This window comes from Vipera ursinii (assembly GCF_947247035.1).
Source record: "Vipera ursinii genome assembly, chromosome: 4".
NCBI classification, from domain to species: domain Eukaryota; kingdom Metazoa; phylum Chordata; class Lepidosauria; order Squamata; family Viperidae; genus Vipera; species Vipera ursinii.
In genome coordinates, this window is record NC_139514.1 from 107,993,630 (window position 1) to 108,005,846 (window position 12,217).

The 12,217-nt window shown below is 44.5% G+C and overlaps 1 protein-coding gene across 2 annotated transcripts in view; it reads left to right on the forward strand.

Moving 5' to 3' along the window:
* Nucleotides 1-12,217, forward strand: part of TBC1D4 (TBC1 domain family member 4) — a 98,455-nt gene that overhangs the window by 45,994 nt on the left and 40,244 nt on the right. For both annotated transcript variants that reach the window (XM_083362293.1, XM_083362294.1), the window contains exons 4-7: nucleotides 51-155; nucleotides 4,042-4,174; nucleotides 9,462-9,553; nucleotides 9,739-9,849. In XM_083362293.1, coding sequence (XP_083218419.1) covers nucleotides 51-155; nucleotides 4,042-4,174; nucleotides 9,462-9,553; nucleotides 9,739-9,849 — 441 coding nt within the window. The remainder of the gene's footprint in view (nucleotides 1-50; nucleotides 156-4,041; nucleotides 4,175-9,461; nucleotides 9,554-9,738; nucleotides 9,850-12,217) is intronic.

The window sequence follows — 12,217 nt, forward strand, 5'->3', positions numbered from 1 at the left end:
TGAAATAAATGTTGGTGATAGGTTTCATTTTTCCATTTCTTTCCCTCTAGGGCATAAAGCACATCGATCATTTTGGATTTATATGTCGAGAATCTGCTGAACCTGGAATAAGCCAGTATGCTTGCTATGTCTTCCAATGTGCAAGTGAATCTCTGGTAAGAATCTTTAAAATGCAATTTGCATTGTCTGTTTGATAACAGCACTGAGGGAAAAAAAAGAGAGATAGGGCTGTTTCTGTTTCTGGATCCATATGATGCTTTGGTAGACTTGATTGCTTCTTCATTTGGAACCGGTTCATATCAGAGAAAGAAACAGAACCAGTCAAAGGTTTGTACATACCAAACCAACCTCCCACAGTGCTTGTCAAATTTCTGCCCGAAGAGTTTTAATGAGAGAATAGGATGGTTGATTAGATCCACTAAAACAGAGGTCCTCAACCTTGGCAACTTTAAGACTTGTGGACTTCAACTTCCAGAATTCCTCAGCCAGCTTTGCTTACTGGAAATGTCATTTAGTTATAATCCTATTTACATGTGCTGTATTTCTAATGACCTATTTTAGACTTATTTTACATGCTCAGTGTTTAACGTGTGTCTAGAATTTGAAGGCGCTTCTGATACAAAGAAAGGCCAGCTACCAATATCTAAGACTCCGCATCGATCCACTGTCTTAGTTAATTCAACCCCAACTTCAAAGCCATTTCCATTCATTAAGGCAGGGGTCTTCAAACTGGGCCCTTTTATGGCAGGTGGACTTCAACTCCCAGAATTCCTCAGCCAGGCACGCTGGCTGAGGAATTCTGGGAGTTGAAGTCCACAAGTCTTAAAGTTGCCAAGGTTGAGGACCCCCTGCACTAAAATGTTTCTCCTAATTCAGCTGAAATTTACCCTCCTGTCTCTTTTTGGGGGCATCTGTGTGCCTTCCTTCCATCAAGGGCCTGGAGAAGGCCGACCACCCCAGGACTTCCCAATCTTTTCTCACTTACTTTATTTTTTGACCTTCTTCATGCCATCTGTTGAACTGTTTCTACTGATCTTCCCCTTAAGATACTCCAAATCAAACTTCAGTGCAGAACCAAGCAAGAAGAATTTATTTCTGGCCCTTGAAGCTACATCCCTCATAATGCCACTTAAAAATCCCTCCAGCCTTGGATTTGACTGGAGATCAGCCATGACCTTGAGACTCTTCTCATTTCTAGTCTCCGTCCCGTTTTCCAAGTCCTTTTGCTGTAGATGTTGAAGGTGACTCTCTTGAGGCATTTTGTAACCTCTCCAGCTGTGGCGTTAACCACCACAGGAAGTATGGATGTCTCAACTGAAAGAAGAGGTCATTGCTAGAAAGGGTGATTCTCTCACTCTGGATGTCCTGGGGAAGCTGAAGGATGAGCATGAGACACTAAATACGTTCCTCCATATTTGCAGTCAGGACATCAGCTGGCGAGAGCTTTGCATTTCAGTTGGATTATGTTTTAGGGCACTGGGGTGACGGCCTTACTTGCTCGGAGAACGCTGGGGTTATCTCTGGAGCGATGGATCCAGGAGAGCCTTCAGAACTGAGCCACTGCCCAGAGGAAGTTTGTAAAGGGAGTCCTCAACTTACAACAATTCCTTTCGTGACCATTCAAAGTTACAACGGCACTGAAAAATAGCGACCTAATGACCATTTTTCACAGTTGATGATGATGATGATGATGATAACTTTATTGTCACTTTGAATGTTCACCAATCGGCATACATCAAAATGAAATTTCGTTGCATACAGCTCTCAAAGGGTCACCACCTCCAATATATACTCCTTGTAGAATCGTGGCCCGCTCAAATTTCACATTGACCATTTTAGTCTCTAGGGAGTGAACGATGGCAAACAGGACAGATGGAAATGGGGCTCCATGTGGATTAGCCCTCAAGTTAGCTTGTATTCTGACAACCTCGCCTTCTTTCCTTTTTCTGATCCTGACTCTTCCATCTTTTCCTTAAAGAGGCCTTGCTTCTTTTCGCCCCTGGAGCACGCTGCTGCTGCCGCCACCAACTCCTCCAAAAGCCTCTCTCTCTTCCTCTGGGCCTGCCGACAGCCTCATCCAGTTCCTTCACTCCATAAGCTCCAGGTCCTCTCCTCCTCTGCCTCCTCTGGAAACAGCCCTGATTTGCAATAGAATCCATCACTGGGCCAGCAGTCAGATCTTGCTGCTGGTAGAACAAATTCAAACAGTGTCAACGACTTTTAACGGTCTCACCAACAGTTCCAAAACAACTAGAAACTCGCCAGGCCAGCAAAGTTTGTTGGTCGTATGTCGTATGTTACCTTAGTTCTACCATGTTGCTCAAACACATTAAAATCTTCCTGATCATGTGGCCTATACTAGCCCTTAAAAACTATTCGCCTTCAAGAGCCAATGCAGCCGCAGCCATTCCAGGCGCCGCCATCTTAGGTCTTAGTTACAGCCTTTGCAGCATCCCCATGCTCACGTGATCAAAATTCAGAAGCTGGGCAACTGGTTCATACTTACGACTGTTGCAGTATCCTGGGGGGGGGGCGGGGTGTGTGTCACGCGATCCCCCTTTTGCAACCTTCTGACAAAACAAAAAGGGTAAGCCAGATTCACTTAACAACCTGGTTACTAACTTAACAGCTGCAGTGAGTCACTTAACAACTGCGGCAAGAAAGGTCGTAAAATGGGGCAAAACTCACTTAGCAACTGCTTCGCTTGATAACAGAAATTTTTGGGGTCATAAGCCGAGGACCTCCTGTGTTTCAGTTTCAGCCGGCCAGGAGTCAGCTTCAGACAATTATTCAGAACTGTGGTTGTATCGTACGATTAATGATTGTAACTATAATCTGTGATCTATGTCCTATCACTTTCTTGTTTGCATGTACACTGAGAGCTTGTGGTCCAGAGACAAATTCCTCGTGTGTCCAATCACACTTGACCCATAAGGAATTCTATTCTACTACATCTTGGGCTCAATATCATCTATGGAGATTCTCAATCACTCAGGTCATGGTTGTCCCAAAGGTCCATTTCCAAAAGGCAACTGGCCTTTTTTGGTTTTGAAAATGTTCTGTTCCTCATCCAAGAAATTCCAGTTCTGAAGTGAAGAAGCTTCTTGGATGAGAAGCCAAATATTTTCGATGGGGGTGGTGGTGGTGGGGGGAGAGGGTGGAACCTAAGAAAGTCCAATTGTCTTTTGGAAAAGCAACTTTGGAAGAATAACTCCCAGTGTTTTGATGGAGGATAATTCTCTGTCCTTTGGGTCCGAGGCAGAGATGGGTTAACAACCCTTGCAGAGAGTGGTTCTAGAAGCAGATATTATTACGCAGATTCTTAACGTTGTCGCAAGCTTCTGCCAGGGGCAGATAAAGAAGACGCTCTCCCTGTTGTTCTCTGCAAATGTTTGCCCTGAGAAACAGAAGGAGGAATGCCAAGTCTTTTCAGAGAAGTCAAAGGGTTCAGAGCCAAGTTGCTTTTTTCTTGTCGCTTCCTGTCTTGTTGACGTGCCTTCTAGACTCTGGGCGGGTTTTCTTCAATAGCTCCATCTGTTCATCGACCGTTGAGGCCTGAAATGGATTTGAATCTGTATGCCAGTGACTTTGCAACCTCTGACCCTTGTTTCCACCGAGCATGTGAAGTTAGGTCCCTCTCGAACAGGAGGCGATGGGAATCTTACACGCCCTTTGCTTCCCATCTGCAGGACCACCAGAAAGGCCTCCAAGAGTTTGACTGATTAAAAAAAACCACAACAACTAAGAAATGGAGCTTCTGACAATCAAGGAGCTCCGTGCTCTGGTAGAGGGTCTTTTTTTGCAGGCTAGATTGTGCATGTGATCTGGATGTGATCTGGTTTTCAATGGGAAGCTCCATTGAAATTCACGGCGAACGCGGCCCACTTCACGGGCCCAGCAGCAGAAAAAGTTGCCCAGTCGATTGTGTCCTTTCCATGGGGCTGGTTTGGGAGCCTGGCTCGACCTGGGGGGGGGGGGAAACACCACGCTCTTCCAGGGTCTTAAAAACACCCATGTTTAATCTTTACCTTCTTTTTCTAGGTGGATGAGATAATGCTGACTCTGAAGCAAGCCTTTAGCACGGCAGCAGCCCTGCAGAATGCCAAGACCCAGGTCAAACTGTGCGAGGCCTGTCCGATGCACGCCCTGCACAAGCTGTGCGAAAGGATTGAAGGTAGCTAGGTTTTAGTCTGGAAGAGACACACAGGGCAGAAGGCGCTGCTAGGGTTGTCCAGTACACTCTTCTCCCAAGCCTTCCTCTCCACGGAAGACTTCCACGGTCCTGATCCACAAAGCAAGCATGTCAGAACCGGGAAAGGAGAGCAACTCTTTGGGGACCTTTTAGTTAGGAAAAAAAAAAACCCAATAGCCCAGTCCTTTCACCATCACGTTGAAAGAATAGAGAGGCCTTTCAAAGAAAGTTAGGCCCTGACTCCCTGATTTGTGACTTTTCAACTCTGAAGGAGGGATTCAATCACGATCACGTGAGGTACTAATAAAGGTAAAGGTAAAGGTTCCCCCGCACATGCGTGCTAGTCGTTTCCAACTCTAGGGGCTGGTGCTCATCTCCGTTTCAAAGCTGAAGAGCTAGCACTTGTCCGAGGACGTCTCCGTGGTCATGTGGCTGGCATGACTAGACGCCAAAGGCACACGGAACGCTGTTACCTTCCCACCGTAGTGGTCCCTATTTTTCTACTTGCATTTTTACGTGCTTTCGAACTGCTAGGATGGCAGAAGCTGGGACGAGTAACAGGTGCTCACTCTGTTATGCGGCACTCAGGATTCGACCCGCCAAACTGCCGACCTTCTCGACAAGCTCAATGTCCTAACCCACTGAGCCACCGTGTCCCTTGAGGTACTAATACCACTTTAGAAAGCCGTAGTAAGACCACACCTAGAATACTGCAACCAATTTTGGTCTCCGCACTATAAAAAAAAAAGATGTTGAGACTCTAGAAAAAGTGCAGAGAAAGAGAAGAGCAACAAAGATGATTAGAGGACTGGAGGCTAAAACATGAGGAATGACTACAGGAACTGGGCATGGCTAGTCTAGTGAAGAGAAGGAGCAGGGGAGACAGGATAGCAGTCTTCCAATATTTGAGGGGCTGTCACGGAGAGGAGGGGATCACCCTGTTTTCCAACGCCAGAGAAGGAATAACAGATGGAAGCTCATCAAGGAGAGATTCAACCTAGAAACAAGGAGAAATTTCCTGACAGTGAGAACAATCAACCAATGTAACAATTTGCCTTCAGATGTTGTGGGAGCTTCATCACTGGAAGCTTTCAAGAAGAGACTGGACTGCCCACCTGTCAGAAATGGTGTAGGGTCCCCTGCATGGGCAGGGAAGGGCTTTGGACTAGATGACCTACAAGGCCCCTTCCAATTCTGCTATTCTGATTCTTATAAAAGAGAGTTGTTAAAAGCAGCTCACAAGAATATATATCTGCCATGCTTGTTATTTAATTCATGAACACAGAAGGCTAGAAGTGTCGGATGAAGCCCAGAATGATGGGATAAGAAGGCCTGGTTTGATCTTGCAAGAAGAGCTTCTAGGGCAGGGGTAGGCAACCACGGCTCTTTTATGACTCATGGACTTCAACTCCCAGAATTCCTGAGCCAGCTATGCTGACTGAGGAATTCTGGGAGTTGAAGTCCATGAGTCATAAAAGAGCCGAGGTTGCCTACCCCTGTTCTAGGGAGAGCTGGGCTTGTGCACTCATCGTACAAATGAGCAGCAGCTGATGGGAGAGGAAGGTTTGAGGTCAAGTGGGCTGCACAGGCTTGCAGCGTCTTCTGCCCCGTGTCACCTTCCGGCCCAGCCCGTTTGCCCCCAAGTCTTCCTCTCCCATCAGTTGCTGCTCATTGAATGACGAGAGCCCAAGCGCAGTCGTGGGTGGGATGCCTTTGCATGTACTACCATAAATGCAGGAAAAAGAGAGGTTTTTTTGTTCTCTTAGCAAAAGGAAGGGATTATGTTCTGGTTATGTTTGGTTTCAGGATCTGGAAGAACAGCCTCACACTGCTAGAGCAATCGAGGGGTTGTGCTCCAGATGATGTGATAGTGTTTCCCTAAAAGCTCTTCTTGCAAGATCAGCCAGCTTCATCCAACACTTCTAACTATGTTAATCTAATAACACTGTGTTAATTTAATAACAGTGTGGCTATCTATATCAATATCTATATCTATCTATCTATCTATCTATCTATCTATCTATCTATCTATCTATCTATCTATCTATCTCTATCTCTATATATTTGTTTTTGTAGATTTTCACGGGTACAGGTATGTAGGTCTTGGCGTATTCGGGTCTTTTCCCGAATATGCCAAGACCTACATATAGCTGAGGAATTCTGGGAGTTGAAGTCCACAAGTCATAAAAGGGCCAAGTTTGAAGAGCCCCTGCTCTACTCATTTGACATTTTGGTGAAGGACTGGGCCATGGTTTTGTTTTGTTTTTTTCTAGCTAAGAGGTCCTCAAAGATTTGCTCTCCTTTTCCAGTTCTGACCTGCTTGCTTTGTAGACCAGAAAGACCACGAAAGTCTTCCAAATACAGCTATACCATCCATTTAATGCAAGTGATTTCGTGTTTATTCTCATGCTCAATTATCCTAACGATTCTTCTGGGTCTGAGTGAAGTGCGCACAGAATGGTTATCTCTTGCAGTCCTCAGAAGTTTCCTTGTGTGCTGACTGGTTTCTCTTAAGAGAGCGAGTAAAAACATTTCCTTCTGATTGCTTATAGGTTAGGGTTGAGTAGATTTTTTTTCATCCTCCTCCTTTTGCTAAAAGTGCGTGACTAACCCTTAATTCAAGGGACACGGTGGCTCAGTGGGTTAGGATGCTGAGCTTGTCGATCAGAAGGTCGGCAGTTTGGCGGGTCGAATCCCGAGTGCCGCGTAGCATAGTGAGCGCCTGTTACTCGTCCCAGCTTCTGCCAACCTAGCAGTTCGAAAGCACGTAAAAATGCAAGTAGAAAAATAGGGACCAGTACGGTGGGAAGGTAACAGCGTTCCGTGCGCCTTTGGCGTCTAGTCATGCCGGCCACATGACCACGGAGACGTCCTTGGACAAGTGCTGGCTCTTCGGCTTTGAAACGGAGATGAGCACCGGCCCCTAGAGTTGGAAACGACTAGCACGCATGTGCGGGGGAACCTTTACCTTTACCCTTAACCCTTAATTCAACTTGAGAAATGTCTTTTAGTCATATGGGCAGTATTTTCCCTGGATGGGTAGCAGGTGTCAAGGATAAAAACTGATTGTCTTAAAACATTTTGCTGCTGCTGATGGAGCAGAAATGTTTACCTATTTCTATTTCTTATGATTATCAGTGTTTTCTTTCAGAAAGCATGTTTGGTGATCAGCCCCCTCTGGTGGGCAAAGCCATAAAGCCACCAAGGTTGTGTTAAAATGAGAGAGAGAGAGAGAGAGAGAGAGAAAGAGGCAGAGAGAGAGAGAGAGAGAGAGAGAGCGCTGCAGTGCAGGCATGCTGGCTAAGGAATTCTGGGAGTTGAAGTCCACAAGTCATAAAAGGGCCAAGTTTGAAGACCCCTGGCTGTAGGTGGGTCCGAGACCAAAACGGATTGTGTTTTGTTGTTTAGTAAGCCGTGTTTGCAGGAGGGACTGACGAATGGCAAGCTCTCTTGAATTCCAAAAAAGAAAAAAAATCTAGGTTTTCTTTGACTTGAAAAGATATGAAGCTGGGGCCTCGTTGTTTTCCTTTTTTTAAAAAAAAAAGCTTAAAAAATTGCAGCTTTTCAGCAAGAGTATACCAAAGTACTTTAAGAAAGTTTTCTCATGCTTCTGAAGACCCGTTTCAGTTGCTGGCGCCAAAAGATATTTTAGAGTCCTGTGTAATTTGACATAAAATCTACTCGGACAAAGGCTGCCCTGTCAAAGAAGGGGAGCGATGACAGCTGTGTTCACCTGCGTGCAAATGTCGCAAAGTACTTCACATTCTGAACCAAGGACTGAAATGAGAATATCTGCTTCTGGGGGGTGGGGGGCTGTTCTGAGCATAGAAACACTCTGGAGATCCCTATGTCTTCTCTCCCAGTTTTTTGCAGCAGGCCCCAAATAGTTAAGATATTTTTGTATAAGCCAAACTCAAGAGTGCCCCTTAGCCAAGGTGGAGCCTCTAAACAAGCAAGTTTAGCTTTTGGCTTCTGGGCGTCCAGTTATACTCTTAGATGGAAATAGTTTGATTAAAAAAAACCCAATTCTTTCCTAGTCTCTTGACCGAGACCTCTTGTTTGGACTTATAAAAATGGTAATTTAAAGATTTTTTTAAAAATGGAATGTCTGTGGGGTGGGGCCTTCTGGGTGGTCTTCTGCCCAGCAAAGGCCCTTCGCTTGCAGGGTTGATGATCAAGACTGCAGAGCTACCTCTGTGTGGTATCTCTGGAGCTAGTGACAGATTTTAATTTCCTGGGCTCCAAGGTCACTGCAGACGGGGACTGTAGCCAAGAAATTAAAAGTTGCTTGCTCCTGGGGAGGAAAGCCATGGCAAATCTAGACAGCACACTAAAAAGCAGAGACATCACCCTGTCAACAAAAGTGCGTATAGTCAAGGCAATGGTCTTCCCAGTTGCAATGTATGGCTGTGAAAGTTGGACCATAAGAAAGGCTGAGCGCCAAAGAATTGAAGCCTTTGAACTATGGTGCTGGAGAAGACTCCTGCGAGTCCCTTGGACTGCAAGGCGATCAAACCGGTCAGTCCTAGAGGAGATCAACCCTGACTGTTCTTTAGAAGGCCAGATCCTGAAGCTAAAACTCAAATACTTTGGCCACCTAATGAGGAGGAAGGACTCACTGGAGAAGAGCCTAATGCTGGGAAAGATTGAGGGCAAGAGAAGAAGGAGACGACAGAGAATGAGGTGGCTGGATGGAATCACTGAAGCAGTAGGCGTGAGCTTAAATGGACTCCAGAAGATGGTAGAGGACAGGAAGCCCTGGAGGAACGTTGTCCATAGGGTCGCGATGGGTCGGACACGACTTTGCAGCTAACAACAACAAGTTGTTCCCACCCGCCTTCTCCCCAATCCCTTCTTGAGGAGCAAAGGTGCCACGCTGCTTAGGGCAAGGCCCACCTCCTTCACGATCCTCAGACTTTGCAAATTGCTTTCGTTGGTGGTAGCCAAACCAACCTAACGAGAAAGTGGGGGGAGAGGGCTGGGCGGGGGGGGGGAGCTCGCAACAAGCCCCCCTGTGTGAGGAAAGGAGAAACAAAAGAGAGCTTGAATGGCCCAAGTGGGGAGATGAAGGTCCCTCCTGGCTCAAAGGGATGCCAGGCATCTGGGTGGCGAGGGCATGGGTGGGCATTGGGGCTTCAGCAGAGGTTGTGTGGATTTCAGCAGCCACACGTTAGCTGAATCCTCTCTTTCTGGCTTCAGAGAAGTGGCTGGGAGGGCTTTCCAATGAGTAAAGCTCTCGCCCAACGGCCTCTCTTCTTTCCCTTTGAAGGACTTTATCCACCGAGAGCCAAGCTGGTGATTCAGAGGCACCTGTCTTCTCTCAGCGACAACGAACAGGCTGAAATCTTTGAGCGTGTTCAGGTAATAACTCCCCCCCCTCCAGGTATGGCCCAAGGGTTGATCTCTGCCTCTCTGTGAGCTCCGAAGCCTCCAAGAATCAGAAGCGCGTGTCAGGTAGCAAATTCCTTTTGAAACACCCATGCGTCTGGCTGCAACTCGGAGCTGGGTGGTCATCAAAAATCTTTGCTTCTTTCCTTCCGTGGCAGAAAATGAAGCCGGTTAGTGACCAAGAAGAAAACGAGCTGCTGATTTTCCATCTACGTCACTTGTGTGAGGCGAAGCAAAAGACCCACATTCACGTTGACGAGGCCCCGATGGTGAGCTTCCTCCTTGTCTGGCTTCTTAGAAGCTTCAAAAGCGGCCCAGGGACTCCTTCAGCCATTCCGTTCACAGGAAGTACACTCCATGTATGCAACGAAATCTCATTTTAATGTATGCTGATTAGTCTACATTTAAGGTGGCAATAAAGTTATTATTCTATTCTATTCTATTCTAATTCTAATCCATTCCACTCCACTCCATATTGTCTATTCTATTCTATTCTATTCTATTCTATTCTATTCTATTTCTAATTCTAATTCTAATTCTATTCCATTCCATTCCATTCCATTCCATTCCATATTGTCTATTCCATTCTGTTCTGTTCTATTCTATTCCATTCCATTCAACTCCACTCCACTCCAATCCACTCCATATTGTCCTATTCTATTCTATTCTATTCTATTCTATTCTATTCTATTCTATTCTATTCTATTCTATTCTATTCTATTCTAATTCTAATTCTAATTCTAATTCTATTCCATTCCATTCCATTCCATATTGTCTATTCCACTCCATTCTGTTCTGTTCTGTTCTGTTCTATTCCATTCCATTGAACTCCACTCCAATCCACTCCATATTGTCTATTCTATTCTATTCTATTCTATTCTATTCTATTCTATTCTATTCTATTCTATTCTATTCTATTCTATTCTATTCTATTCTATTCTATTCTATTCTATTCTAATTCTAATTCTAATCCATTCCACTCCACTCCATATTGTCTATTCTATTCTATTCTATTCTATTCTATTCTATTCTATTCTATTCTATTCTATTCTATTCTAATTCCAATTCTAATTCTATTCTATTCCATTCCATTCCATTCCATTCCATTCCATTCCATATTGTCTATTCCATTCCATTCTGTTCTGTTCTATTCTATTCCATTCCATTCAACTCCACTCCACTCCAATCCACTCCATATTGTCTATTCTATTCTATTCTATTCTATTCTATTCTATTCTATTCTATTCTATTCTATTCTATTCTATTCTATTCTATTCTAATTCTAATTCTAATTCTAATTCTAATTCTATTCCATTCCATTCCATATTGTCTATTCCATTCTGTTCTATTCCATTTCCTTTCAACTCCACTCCACTCCACTTCATATTGTCTATTCTATTCTATTCTATTCTGTTCTGTTCTGTTCTGTTCTGTTCTGTTCTGTTCTGTTCTACTCCACTCCACTCCACTCCACTCCATATTTTTTTTGTCTATTGTCTATTCTATTCCATTCCATTCCATATTGTCTGGTCCTATTCTATTCCTACTCCTACTCCTACTCCTATTCCTATTCCTATTCCTATTCTATTCCATTCCATTCCATTCCATTCCATTCCATATTGTCTATTCCGTTCTGTTCTGTTCTGTTCTGTTCCGTTCCGTTCCACTCCACTCCACTCCATATTGTCTGTTCTATTCCATTCCGCTCCACTCCTCTCCACTCCACTCCACTCCACTCCATATTGTCTATTCTATTCTATTCTATTCTATTCTATTCTATTCTATTCTATTCTATTCTATTCTATTCTATTCTATTCTATTCTATTCTATTCTATTCTATTCTATTCTATTCTATTCTATTCCATTCCATTCCATTCCATTCCATTCCATTCCATTCCATATTGTCTGGTCTATCCTATCCTATCCTATCCCATCCCATCCCATCCCATCCCATCCTATCCTATCCTATCCTATCCTATCCTATCCTATCCTATCCTATCCCATCCCATCCTATCCTATCCTATTCCACTCCTATCCTTATCCTTATCCTTATCCCTATCCCTATCATCATTATCCCTATCCTTATCCTTCTAACAGTTCCCTCCTGCTTCTCAGGAGACCTATCTGAAAACAGATGGTGCAGGAAGGATCCAGATGGAATTTTGGTGGGCAAAGACTAGCACTGTCCTTCTGGGCTAATTTTGCTGCTGGGATCCTTAAGGGAGCGAGGACTAGGTTTCCTTGAGCCTAGAAAGCCTTCCTCTGTCCCAGCCAAATTTGGTTTAAATCGAGTTCAACTTACGAACATTAGCTTAGCAACCAAAGTTACACTAGGGCTGAATACAGGTGGTCCTCGACTTACAACAGTTTGTTTAGTGACCTTTCCAAGTGACTTATGGCCATTATTCATACTTAGGACCTTTGCAGCATCCCCGTGCTCATGTGATCAAAATTCAGGTGCTTGGCAACTGGCTCATATTTATGACCGTTGCATCAGCATCCCGGGGTCATGTGATCCCCTTTTGCGACCTTCTGACAAGCAAAGTCAATGGGGCAGCCAGATTCACTTAACAAAACGGTGTTACTAACTTAACAACTGCAGTGATTTACTTAACCAATGTGGCAAGAAAGATTGTA